Source organism: Schistocerca serialis, chromosome 10 (genome assembly GCF_023864345.2).
Source record: "Schistocerca serialis cubense isolate TAMUIC-IGC-003099 chromosome 10, iqSchSeri2.2, whole genome shotgun sequence".
In the NCBI taxonomy this organism is placed as follows: Eukaryota; Metazoa; Arthropoda; class Insecta; order Orthoptera; family Acrididae; genus Schistocerca; species Schistocerca serialis.
The window spans coordinates 185,621,163-185,635,837 of record NC_064647.1 but is presented as its reverse complement, the minus strand read 5'-3'; the positions used below and the strand labels follow the sequence as shown (position 1 = coordinate 185,635,837).

At 42.2% G+C, this 14,675-nt stretch overlaps 1 protein-coding gene across 1 annotated transcript in view; it reads left to right on the top strand.

Annotated features, from left to right (window-relative positions):
- LOC126424661 (uncharacterized) overlaps positions 1-14,675 on the top strand; it is a 46,719-nt gene that overhangs the window by 5,052 nt on the left and 26,992 nt on the right. The window contains exon 2 of the mRNA XM_050087391.1: positions 2,485-2,547. Coding sequence (XP_049943348.1) covers positions 2,485-2,547 — 63 coding nt within the window. The remainder of the gene's footprint in view (positions 1-2,484; positions 2,548-14,675) is intronic.

Genomic DNA, 14,675 nt, shown 5'->3' with positions numbered 1-14,675 from the left:
GAATATAGACAATATAGACAACTGATTTTGATCTGTGTAAAGTAAATGCCTGGTTTGAAATATTACATAAAACCAGCTGCTAAATGGTGTAATGGGAGGAGCAGACATTTTTTTCAAAATAGGCATTTTTTTCTCTTTTTGGTCATCAGTCTACTGACTGGTTTGATGCGGCCCGCCACAAATTCCTTTCCTGTGCTAACCTCTTCATCTCAGAGTAGCACTTGCAACCTACGTCCTCAATTATTTGCTTGACATATTCCAATCTCTGTCTTCCTCTACAGTTTTTGCCCTGTACAGCTCCCTCTAGTACCATGGAAGTTATTCCCTCATGTCTTAGCAGATGTCCTATCATCCTGTCCCTTCTCCTTATCAGTGTTTTCCACATATTCCTTTCCTCTGATTCTGCGTAGAACCTCCTCATTCCTTACCTTATCAGTCCACCTAATTTTCAACATTCGTCTATAGCACCACATCTCAAATGCTTCGATTCTCTTCTCCTAATATAGATATATAAAGTAATCTAGAGGTAATTCTCACAGCTGTCACTGTGAATAGGTTAGAGCCAGCCATAATTTGTTGTTAGTAGGTTTTATATAAGTGAACTGCAGTTGCTGCTTGTACCTGTTGATGTGTAAATTGAGTCATTACACATCCTTGAAGCCTCTGTTTCATTTTTTTTTTTTTTTTTTTTTTTTTTTCTCGAAAACACTGTGTGAAGTTTAGCAAGATCAGCCATTGCCTGCAGGGGAAACAACTATTAAAAATAACTTTTTGAAAACATCCACAATTCACACTTAGTATTTTTTTTATTTACCAGTTTCGCTCTTCAAATGAACAAGAGCATCATCAGAACATATAGTTTAAAGTTGACTGACAGCACTAAAGATTAAACTGGCTATACTACAGTACTTAAACTTCTGTTGTAGTACAGTAGTGAATGATGTCACTGCCAATGCCAAAGATTAAATTTATGATTAAATTAATTTAATTTTTGGTGTTGTGAATGTCATTGAAATCCTCCCCACTCCACCAAGAGTGTCTTTCCGCCGTCCACCTAACCTTCGTAACCTCTTAGTTCATGCCTATGAAATCCCCAAACCACCTTCCCTACCCTCTGGCTCCTACCCTTGTAACCGCACCCGGTGTAAAACCTGTCCCATGCACCCTCCCACCACCACCTACTCCAGTCCTGTAACCCGGAAGGTGTACACGATCAAAGGCAGAGCCACGTGTGAAAGCACCCACGTGATCTACCAACTGACCTGCCTACACTGTGACGCATTCTATGTAGGAATGACCAGCAACAAACTGTCCATTCGCATGAATGGACACAGGCAGTGTTTGTTGGTAATGAGGATCACCCTGTGGCTAAACATGCCTTGGTGCACGGCCAGCACATCTTGGCACAGTGTTACACCGTCCGGGTTATCTGGATACTTCCCACTAACACCAACCTATCCGAACTCCGGAGATGGGATCCCGCGTCCGGCCATCCTGATTTAGGTTTTCCGTGATTTCCCTAAATCGCTCCAGGCAAATGCCGGGATAGTTCCTTTCAAAGGGCACGGCCGACTTCCTTCCCCATCCTTCCCTAATCTGATGAGACCGATGACCTCGCTGTCTGGTCTCCTTCCCCCAACAAACCAACCAACCATCCGGAGATGGGAACTTGCTCTTCAATATGTCCTCTCTTCCCATTATCCACCAGGCCTCAATCTCCGCTAATATCAAGTTGCCACCACTCATACCTCACCTGTCATTCAACAACATCTTTGCCTCTGCACTTCTGCCTCGACTGACATCTCTGCCCAAACTCTTTGTCTTTAAATATGTCTGCTTATGTCTGTATATTTGTGGATGGATGTGTGTGTGTGTGCGAGTGTATACCCGTCCTTTTTTCTCCCTAAGGTAAGTCTTTCCGCTCCGGGGATTGGAATGACTCCTTACCCTCTCCCTTAAAACCCACATCCTTTCGTCTTTCCCTCTCCTTTCTTCTTTCCTGATGAGGCAACAGTTTGTTGCGAAAGCTTGCATTTTGTGTGTATGTTTGTGTTTGTTTGTGTGTCTGTCGACCTGCCAGCACTTTCATTTGGTAAGTCACATCATCTTTGTTTTTAGATATATTTTTCCTACGTGGAATGATTCCCTCTATTATAACCATCTCATTATGCATACATACATACATACTACTGTACTTTAAGTGCAAATTTAACTATTATACACATCCATTTTAATCTTTAGTGTTGTTATCCAAACTTTAATGTAAAGTTCAGTGCTGTCAGCAAACCTTAAACTGTGTGTTCTGATGATTCTCTTGTTCATTTGAAGAGTGTAACTGGTAAATAAAAAATAATAAATGAAACTAATGGTTGTTTTCAAAATCTTAATGTGTGAAGTAAATGAATAAGTAATACTTCTTTCTGCTGACCTTCAGTCTTATCTCTCATGATGTGCAAATGGGTCTGACATGTTGTCTCCCTACAGGAATCAACAGAGGAGGAAGTGATGCACATGCTGTCTGGTGAAATAGACATCAAAGAGGAGGCAGTAAGTATTATTAATGGAAACACTTATTGTGGCTTTTCATTTGTGCATTTATTTTTGTGCATCCATCGTGAAAACAAAGTTGTGTGTGTGTTTGTTTTGTGTGTGTGTAAGGGGGGGGGGGGGGCGGGGAGAGAGAGAGAGAGAGAGAGAGAGAGAGAGAGAGAGGTGTGAGCATCATGTCGTCAAAACTGACTCTGACCAGCCCTTTTAGGCACTACAGAGAAACAGAGCTCTGGGAATAGAAATTGTATCTGCTGCCTGTGGAGTACGTGCCTCTGCCAGCTGAGACAAAGACTGTTGCTTTTTTTTTTTTTTTTTTTTTTTTTTTTTTTTTTTTTTTTTTTTTTTTTTAAATGTAAGATAAAACAGAATTCAACATTTGACTTTTTCCTTTGTGCCTTTCTTTCCAACACATGTTATGAGCCCTCACTAGTGAAGTTACACAGGACTTAAACTAGCCTGTTGCTGCTGCTTTGATTGCAGTATATATTATCCACTTACCTATTCAACTCCTGGATTTCAATTTAACATTTTTTAATTATCAGTTAAACTCATTTTGTTCCCTAATTTATCCACCTTTCTTCTTCAGATTTTTCCTGACAGTATGCCTTGTGATATGTGTGACCAGTAACACCTAAATATTGTTGGTGTGTATCCAGGGTTAGATTCTGGAAAGGGAGGATCAGACTTTGTTACTTTCTCTCTGCTCTTCTTCTCTGGAGAAGGGATGCTTGCATCTCATTGACAGCTGCGTAATCATTTGTGGCAGCGCCTTTGTTCTGCAGTGACAGCTGTAGGAAACGCAGTGGCCTAACTGGGGGTGTGTGAAAATGCATCCAACCAGATAGTGGCTGATACCATGCATATAACAAATGTAGCCGCCCACCTCTGAATTGCATCGGTGTCTTCCTTTAATCCAACCTGCGCGGGGGGGGGGGGGGGGGGGGGGGGGGGGGGAGATCCCAAACACTCAAACATTACTCAAGAGTAGGTCACTCTAGTGTTCTATACACTGTCTTATTTATGGATGAGCTACAGTTCCCAAAATTTTCCCAATAAAATGAAGTTGAGCATTCATCTTCCCTACTATCAACCTGATGTTCTCATTTCATTTCATATTGTTTTGCAACATTATGCCTATATTGTTATTGGAGTGATTGTGTCCAGCTGCACCCTACTAATGCTATATTCCTACTCATCCGCATTAACTTACATTTTGCTATGTTTAGAGCAAGCTGCCATTCATCATACAAACTATAAATTTTGTCTGAGTCATCTTGTATATTTGTACAATCACTCAATGTTGACACCTTCCTCTACATAATAGCATCATCAGTATAAAATGACCTGACACACAGGGTGAGGAGCAATTTATGGCAGCTGACTGATGATGCTGTTATGTAGAGGAAGGTGTCATCATTGAGTGATTGTACAAATATACAAGATGACTCAGACAAAATTTATAGTTTGTATGATGAATGGCAGCTTGCTCTAAACATAGCAAAATGTAAGTTAATGCGGATGAGTAGGAATATAGCATTAGTAGGGTGCAGCTGGACACAATCACTCCAATAACAATCTAGGCATAATGTTGTAAAACAATATATATATATATATATATATATATATATATATATATATATATATATATATATATATGACCTGACACACAGGGCGAGGAGCAATTTATGGCAGCTGACTGATGATGCTGCTATGTAGAGGAAGGTGTCATCATTGAGTGATTGATATATATAAAAGAGGGAAACATTCCACGTGGGAAAAATATATCTAAAAACAAAGATGATGAGACTTACCAAACAAAAGGGCTGGCAGGTCGATAGACACACAAACATACACACAAAATTCTAGCTTTCGCAACCAACGGCTGCTTCGTCAGGAAAGAGGGAAGGAGAGGGAAAGACGAAAGGATGTGGGTTTTAAGGGAGAGGGTAAGGAGTCATTCCAATCCCGGGAGTGGAAAGACTTACCTTAGGGGTAAAAAAGGACGGGTATACACACACACACACACACACACACACACACACACACACACACACACACACACACACATATCCATCCGCACATATATATATATATATATATATATATATATATATATATATATATATATATATATATATATATGTCTGCTTGTGTCTGTATGTGTGGATGGATATGTGTGTGTGTGCGAGTGTATACCTGTCCTTTTTTTCCCCCTAAGGTAAGTCTTTCCACTCCCGGTGGGATTGAAATGACTCCTTACCCTCTCCCTTAAAACCCACTTCCTTTCGTCTTTCCCTCTCCTTCCCTCTTTCCTGATGAGGCAACAGTTTGTTGCGAAAGCTTGAATTTTGTGTGTATGTTTGTGTTTGTTTGTGTGTCTATCGACCTGCCAGCACTTTCGTTCGGTAAGTCACCTCATCTTTGTTTTTATATATATATATATATATATATATATATATATATATATATATATAAAAAACTGCCAGCACTTTCGTTCGGTAAGTCACCTCATCTTTGTTTATATATATATATATATATATATATATATATATATATATATATATATATATATATATATATATATATATATATATATATATATATATAAAAGAATAAAAGCAGTCTGGTCACACTTTGCTGGAACACTCCTGGCAATACCCCTGTCTATGATGAACACTCACGGCCAAGGACCACTTACCAGGTTCTATTACTTAGAAAGTATCTGATCCACCCGTATACCTAGGAACCTAAACCGTATGCTCTAACCTTCAGCAACAATCTCCATTGGGCAAATGGTTTCTGGAAATCTAGGAACATGGAATCTGCCTGTTGCCCTCCATTTGTGTTTTGTAGAATATCATGTCAGAAAACGGCAAGCTAAGTTTTGCATGAGTACATGAGCAGACTAACAAGAAATCCTCTATCCCATCACAAATTTCATTTGATACCCCTTGTGATCGTACTTTTGTTTGTAATCATTGCTGTGGTACTGAGTCAAGTGCAACCTAAGGACTCACAAGCCATGTCTGATTTGTTTTTGGCAGCAGGCATGATATGCCTGAGAATATCGACATCCTACCTGGCCGGAAGCATTTCAAAAGCTGGGCAGGCCTTAAGTAATCTTAGGCTAAGGAGTGTACCGAGGTAGTAATTGATATGCTGCATTGAAATAACAACTGCTTGTTTTTTGACCATGAATTAAGCTTGGTACAGCTTTAGAGAATGAAGGTACACCCACCAAATTTGACTGAAATGTCCTTCTGAGGTGATACGTGGCACGAGCCCACCCTATGTTTACGTTTGTCATAGTGGTTAATGTGCAGGGAGGTGCTATCAATGCAAAACAACACAGTCCCACGAGGCCATTAGCTTGTGAGCAGTTGAGGTGCGAGGTCAATGAACTGGGGCTATCTGGACCAGCTGACTGGTATTGAGTGGCTGTGATCCAGATGAAGGTGAAACGGGGCTTCCAGAACAGCTGATGGGCATCTAGTGACTGTGATCCTGGTGATGGCATGAGATGGCATTCTCTGATAGTTTGCAGTGCTGGTAGGCATTTTGGTGCCAAGTGTAGCTCAAGGATGGCCTGTCATCAGTCTGTAGTGTGTAGCTGAACTGGTCACTGAGAGGCTGAACGGCAACTGAAGTACCCGTCAGCAGAGAAGTGCAGGCACAGTGTCATGTGAACACGTGACGACATGGATGCAAATAGGTGCCTGTGACTGCAGCACTATTTACCATGACCTGTGCCCCAGTTACTGCACACCTTGTGCCTCCAGAATGTGTGGTGGTAGCTGGAGACTCAGCAGTACATAGCTCAGTGACTCTTCTGTTCACAAATGACCTCCTTAGGAAAGGCACTGGTCGTACCTGGCCTGCAACACATGTCCACGAGTGTGGTGGCCAGAGATGCAGGTGCCTAGCCCTACATATATTACATTTCTGCTCCTCAAGGAGGATGCTGCAACCATCTCAGAGACATGCAACACACTGGGGAGAAGGCACCAATATGCCATCAGAGCAGACAGGAACAAAATAACTTGACAGTTAGTCAGAGAACATGGAACATGCCTGACAAAAGAAGCATGCTGCATTCGTGAAGGTGATGGCAACTGGCCACCATAGATTGTGAGAGGGAGGGCTGGGCATAGGCAGTGTAAGCAGCAGAGATTTCAAAAAGGTGCAACCCAGGATCAGAGAACTCACGACAAGGTTGGTGATGTCATAGTGGCAGTTGGGTAGATGTGGGGATGGCTGGCTGGACATGGAGGAGGCAGCACTGGCAGTAGTTGTGGTGAATCGACTGCCACTCAAAGTAGTGTTTAACCGAATGGTGCCCAAAGTTGTTGATCACTAAATTCTTCCAACATGGGTTGTAAATAATGTGAGACTTTGTACGGTTTCTTGTATACAGATGGCTCCTTCCCAGTCGGAATTCAATGCCGCACCAAAAGTGTACTTGGCAATGGTCCAGGCAGATTAAATAATCCCACATATTCCTCCTATAACTTCTCCAAATCCACTCTATCATGCCCTTTGATATGTGACACCTTTCCCCTTAGTGCAGTTAAATCATAACTGTCCTGGCTGCTGGCAATCTACATCAAAATCCTTTCTAGTCGACGGGACGTTAAACACTAACCTAACCTAACCTAAAATCCTTTCTAATTCACCTTCAACCATTTCTGAGTTAGCTGTCAGTGTACCTTTTGATAGCCTCACCTTCTCTGAACCAAAATTATCAATACTGATGGGCACTACCCAGTCACCTGCGCATAGGATGAACTATGTCATACAAAATGTTGCACCTGGTCCAGTCTTTGTTCTCTGGCAAGGGCTCTACCACACCAACAGTATCACCACCTACGTTCATTCAGATCAGCCTTGCTGCACTCTTTGATATTGTATCCTATGAGCTGAGTAAGAGGCTGCGTACACAGTTTAATTGGTTTACCCGACATCCAAGGTGTTCCTTGCAACAGTTTCGTTCTTCCAGCAGTAAAACTGAATTGGAACAACATCCCAACAATGCTGTTGTCAGCGAAGGACTTGGAAGAGCAGTTGAACGAAATGGGCAGTGTCTTGAAAGGAGGATATAAGATGAGCATCAACAAAAGCAAAACGAGGATAACAGAATGTAGTCGAAATAAGTCGGGTTATGCTGAGGGAATTAGATTAGGAAATGAGACACTTAAAGTAGTAAAGGAGTTTTGCTATTTGGGGAGCAAAATAACTGATGATGGATGAAGTAGAGAGGATATAAAATGTAGACTGGCAATGGCAAGGAAAGCGTTTCTGAAGAAGAGAAATTTGTTAACATCGAGTATAGATTTAAGTGTCAGGAAGCCGTTTTTGAAAGTATTTGTATGGAGTGTAGCCATGTATGGAAGAGAAACATGGACGATAAGAGAATAGAATAGAAGCTTTCAAAATGTGGTGCTCCATAAGAATGCTGAAGATTAGATGGTTAGATCACATAACTAATGAGGAGGTATTGAATAGAATTGGGGAGAAGAGGAGTTTGTGGCACAACTTGACAAGAAGAAGGGACCGGTTGGTAGGACATGTTCTGAAGCATCAGGGGATTGCAAATTTAGCATTGGAGGGCAGCGTGGAGGGTAAAAATTGTAGAGGGAGACCAAGAGATGAATACACTAAGCAGATTCAGAAGGATGTAGGTTGCAGTAAGTACTGGGAGATGAAGAAGCTTGCACAGCATAGAGTAGCATGGAGAGCTGCATCAAACCAGTCTCAGGACTGAAGACCACAACAACAACAACAACAACAATAACAACAACAGCTACAGATAGTATCCAACAATAACTTACATGACCTCCCCTTTATATAGCCAAATAGACAGATGCCTGTCACTGATTTTGCATGACGGTGTCCCATAGTTGAACTTACTGGAAGCATTGCACAGTGGTCTCACTGGCCTCTGTTCTGTTTAACGCAGGGGCATGAGTGTTACCTGCACATCTATCATTGTGGCTTCCCACAAAACTACCAAACGTGGCATGGAGAGCCATACCTATAATATACAATCTCTGAATTTAACACTAATCAATCCTTCCTAGTTACTGAATCAATCTCAGTTAAAGCTACTGCAGTAGCCATTGCTTCATCCAAGGTCTTCTGGACTCCACACACACTTTTTGTGACATTTCAGATGGCAAACCCCGCAAAAACGCATCAAAGGCCCATTGTCATGCCTCCTGAAAAATGGTATTATTGACATGATCATCCTTAGTTAACTCATAGTATTAATATTGATTCCTGTGAGATGATCCACAGAAGCATCTATTGATTCTCCTAGCTTTAAGACTGTACCGTTAAGTTGTTCACAATAATGCCTTGAGGCATTCTTCCTCCTGAACAGCCCACAAACCCTCCCTGAAAATCTGAGAAGAACAGTACATCTTGAAATTTCTCATTGGACATTACACATGTTTTATCATCCATTACCAATTTTTAAGAAGTACACTTAACAACTGTTCTTCACTCCAGTTATCTAATTTTGTGGCCATGTGTGAACTATCAATAAAGACAATAACATTTGCCCCAGACTTATTTGAAAATGGTGTCTCCAGAGAGGAAGTACTAGCATCAAGGATGGGGAGATACATACCCAGAGCTTACCCTTACCTTCTGTCACACTTCAAATGTTTTACTTCTCTACTCAGAACTCCATTATCAACTCTGATCTTTGCTACTTCATCCAGCAAATCTTGAATCACTCCTCAGGTTGTTAATTTCTCACCAACAGACATTTTGTTCATCACTACCACCATGAGTGTATCATATACTCACATATAAAAGAAAGGAAAGGAAAAAAAACAATCTGACAGGACCAAATAAAATTTAAAGTTGGCACTCACTTGAGAACTTCCACTGCTTGCCACTGTTGCTGCATTTTCTCCCCTTCTGCACAGGTTTGAGTGTGGCATAGACCCCATGAAGCCATGGACCCAGGTTGTCATTGGTGTGGACTGTGTTTACATGGAATGGACTGAGTCATTGACTGGCATTGGTTGTATTCAGCTAGTTGGAGACCATTTGCAGCCATTCATAGATTTCATGTTCCCAAATGACATGGAATTTTTATGGATGACAATGTGCCATGTCATCAGGCCACTGCGATTTGTTTGAAGATCATTCTGGACAATTTGAGCAAATGATTTGACCACCCAGATCACTCGATGAGGATCTCATTGAACATTAATGGAACATAATTGAGAGGTCAGTTCATGCACAAAATCCCAATAATGGATAGCTATAGATGCAACATGGCTCAATATTTCTACAGGGGACTTCCAACGACTTGTTGAGTCCATGCCATGTTGAGTTGCTGCACTACCCCAGGCAAAAGGAGGTCCAATGCAATATTGAGAGGTACTCCATGAGTATTGTTCCCACAGTGTAATCTCCATTTAATGACCATTTCCAGCTCTGCAGGTGCTCTGACACCAATATTGTAACACGTGTTGTTGTGAGGTGTGGGTGAGCGGCTCTCTGCAGTAGGTGGGTGGAGAAATGGGTGACACAGCCAGTCAGTTAATAGAACACTTAATTGACAACCTCAGTTACTCAAAGTTCAGTGTGTCTAAAACACACAGACTGTGGATGACAGTAGATGGTCGTTGACCTGAGCGAGCTGGAACCCTCTTGGGGGGCACTGCCTTCTCGTAGGCACATTTAGTGTCAGTAATGAGGTTTTGCATGCCTTTGTAATACCGAGGGCTATGCAGGTGGTAGCATAGCAACTGGCAGGCTCACCGGAGCTGGACAGGCCCCAGTAGAGAGGTCTGACGAGTGTCCCACAACTTAGGAAAGGCAAGGCTGTGTTTTTCCCAGGGACTTATACCAGCAGTGGCCTGGTATGGGTATGGCAACCCCAGGTTTCTTGAGCTGGGGCTGTCCAGTGCCATCAGACCTCTTTTACTGTAAACTCTGGGCATACCTCAGGGACCATCATTAGACATGACAGTGTCTCAGAGAATGAGGGCCTCGGTGTCACCACCTGGACTGAGAGGAAGGTATACACCTCTATAAAAAGCCTGTCATCCTCGAGGTGTCCTACTTGCTGATGAGGTGAATGGCTGTTGACATAAAACAGTCTCTAATGGACAAACTTGGGCACTGTCGCTGCCGCAATCCCCCCTCCTCTCCACGCCCCACCTCTCCCCAGTTGCATAAGGTTTTTCAGGCATGCAGGGCTTTGTCTCGGTTGACATTTGGTTCCCTAGCAGCTGGTGGGGTCCCTATGGGGCCATGTAAATTAATATCAGCTCCTAATGGGGCAGTTGTAACATCAGGTAGTACATACACCTGTTCAACAAAGAGAGCTCATTTAGTCAGTTCAGTATTATAGGAACAAGGCACTAGTGTGCCATAACACTTTCATCGTAATCAAGAGAGCACAGGGACGCTTTGAGAATGTCACCCCTTTCCATATTTACAATCCATTGGAGGATGTGGTTGGGTCTTTAAAAAGTGTTAAAGAGCTACATAATGGAACACTTCTAGTTGATATTGCCACATCAAACCAAGTATCTAAGCTTCTGGAAGCCAAGGCCTTAGGTGAATATCATGTTGTGTCTGTGTTGCATAATACTCTTAATTTCTGTAAAGACATGGCTACGTGCTCCAACAAAGTGATATGGACCTGATTAGTTACATGAAGAATTTAAAAACGTGTGTCACACAAAAACCTACAACATTTATTCTAATGTTGAACACTCCAGAATTACGCAAACACATTCTTGCAGACTATAGCCATCTTAAGATTCGACCATTTGCTCCCAACCAAATTTGATGCTTCAGGTGTCAAAAGATTTGGTCATACCACAGTGGCAAGTAACAGGAGAGCTACATGTGGAAATTATGGAGGCTCAGCTAAGGAATCAGGTGATTCTTGTACAATCCCTCCAACGTGTATAAAGGGCTCCAGGGATCACCCTGTATGGCCAGGAAGTGTGGGCTTTATAATGAGGAAAGGAAGATTCAGGAGTTGAAGTTTATGAGATACATACAATATGGTGAAGCTAAAAAAGTTTCAAAGCTATGCAACCTCCAGTCTTTGCTACTTCTTTTGCACAGGACCTGAAGAAGTTGGGCCAACAAGTGCTATACACAAACCCACACCTGAGATTTGAGCACGGATAGATGCCCTTGTCAGTGTACCTGTGGGAGAAAAGGTACACTTGAACCTGAAATTATTTGGGAGCCATCTTCAATAGACATTGAACCGACCTCAGCCGCATACTGGTGCACACTGTCAGAGCCCACTAAGCTGTCCTCTCTACCTGTGCAGACAAATCCTCCCCTGAGTAACGGAAAAGTCACATAAAAATTCATTTGAAATTAAAGAATATGGCAGCTAAATCTTCAGCTCAGTGAGCACTCTCCCTTTTTCAATGGTGATTTTTACTGTTGAGGTTATTGATATCCACATGGATGAATTGGAGAGCTGGGCACCATGTAACATTTTCCCTGACCTGCTGTGTAAACCACCACTACCAAGAGAGGAGAACTGTCACTAATCAATGGCTCCCACAGGGTCTTCATTGTCACATTGGAGCTTTAATAGATACTGATTGCATTTGGAAGAATTACAGCTCCTAGCTCAGGAGAGCCCAAAATTCATTTTAAAGTTACTGACACACCTGCATTTATGGGCTACCGTCCCTACAAACAGGATAATGTTACCAGATAGAAGACTAAGGATGAAGCGGCTGTTTTTGTCAATGACAGATGTCACTCCTCTCCTGTCCCTCTTACCACATTCATATGAGCAGTTGCAGTGGAATTTCTCACACCAATTGTAATCACAGCATCTTCTTTGTATCTCCTACCCCACAATCCGTTAGATGCAGATGCACTGACAGAAATTTTCCAGCACTTTCCCTCCCATTGCTCTTGGTGGGAGACTTCACTGCACACACTGTGCTGTTAGATTCGGCTACCACTTGTTCCAGGGGTCAAATCAATGAGTGCCATGTCTGTCTGCCTTTTGAATTCGTGTCAGATGACACACTTTTCCACAGCTACATGGTCATCTTCAGCCATTGATCTTTGTTTTCACTTCCCAGCTATTGCAGACTTAGTCTAGCAGGAAGTGGCAACAGATTTCCATTCCAGTGATCACTTTTCAGTGTGAATTCATCTGCTGACTTATACGGTGCTTGACAGGAGACCACAAAAATGTATGGTTCAGAATGCAGATTGGTTGTGATACAGTCAGCAGACTTTCTTCAAACAATGGGATTGTGCCCAGGAGATGGTGGTGGGATTGAATGAGCTGCCACAGGTTCCATTCCCCAATGTAGCAATCACTTAAGTCTCTTGGTCCCTTGGTGGAATGGTGAATGTCACTCAGCGATCAGAGCGAGGCATGCAACTTTGTGGCAATTCAGACACCACCCAACTACAGCAAACCTCTGTGCCTTGTGATCTGTGAGAGTACAAGTGAGGCAAATGATAAAAGAACAGAAGTGGAACTCCTGGAAGGAATCAACAAGTTTCATTAATTGGTCCTCATCCATTTCACAAGTGTTGGACTCGATAAGTGAATTTCAGCCAAGGACACTACACCTTCCCTTACTGTCATATTGAGAAATGGTGTCTTGGTAGATACAACTAAAGATATGGCTCAGGTTTTAGCTAAGAACATTTTTACCACCACTGTGTCATCCATACAAACTCCCGCACTCCAGGTGTTTCATATGACACTAGAGATGAGGAATCTCTGCTTCTTCTCGCCTAATGAAAAAGTCTGCAATCTTTCATTCTCCATTTGGGGATTGTGATCAGCTCTATCTACTGCCAGAGCCACTGCTCCAGGACCTAATCAGATTCATCATGCCGTACTCTGTCATCTTTGTCCTGAAGCCGAAGGTAGATTCGTGTCTTGTTTCAGTCAGATCTTGTTTGATGAATAGTACCCCACAACTTGGAAGGAGGCAGTATTAATTCCATTATGGAAACCAGGCAAGGATCATGCGAATCCTTACAGTTATCAGAGTTTAGCCATTGCCAGTTGTACGAGTAAGCCTCTAGAGTGCATTGTCAGCTGCCACTGCGTCTGGCTCCTCAAATGCTCAGACCACCTGTGCTGTTCCCGGAGTGGTTTTCAGCTGTTCTGTTCTGTTCTGCCCATGACAACTTAATTCTGCTGGAGATGGCAGTACTGGATTCCTTTTTACACAGAAACCATTTGGGTGGAGAGTTTTCTGGCCTCGAGAAAGCATACAACAGCATTTGGAAGTACAACATTCTTCATCAACTTCATGAATGGGGACTATGTGCACATCTGCTGCTTCTTGCCCAACCCTTCCATGAGAACTGATGCTTTTGATATTGAATTGGTGATGCCTTGTCTGATTGCGGAGTTCAGGAGAACATGGTTCCACAAGACAGTGTATGCAGTGTCATATTGTTGAAGTCACTGTCATTGACACCTCCTACACAGTCAGGAGTCCTGTTAAACAATCTTTCAATATTTGTTTTTGGATGACTTTACAATCTTCAGCTCTTCATTTATTCTTAGCATGACAACAAGGCAACTGCAGCTGACCATCTTGAGGCTGGAAGCTGGGGCCAATGGAACTGGTTTTAAGTTCTCTCCAGAGAAAACTACATCTGTCAGTTTTACTCTTATCTGCACTTGTTGAAGTTTTAATCAACCAGAGCTCACAATGGGAGACAATATTTTACATTTTAAGGATGCTGTGCACTTTTTAAAAATTTTTTTAAAAATTAACCTGGCTTCTGCTCCTGAAAGACCTGTGAACAGAGGGTGTCTGCATATTTTGAAATGTCTCAATGCAAAGGCATGGGGAGCCATCAGATCCCACCTCTGGCAGTTTTATAGGGAATTTGTTGGATCACAGTTAGATAGGGAATTAGATTAGGAAATGAGACACTTAAGGTAGTAAAGGAGTTTTGCTATTTGTGGAGCAAAATAACTGATGATGGTCGAAGTAGAGAGGATATAAAATGTAGGCTGGCAATGGCAAGGAAAGCGTTTCTGAAGAAGAGAAATTTGTTAACATCCAGTATTGATTTAAGTGTCAGGAAGTCATTTCTGAAAGTATTCGTATGGAGTGTAGCCATGTATGGAAGTG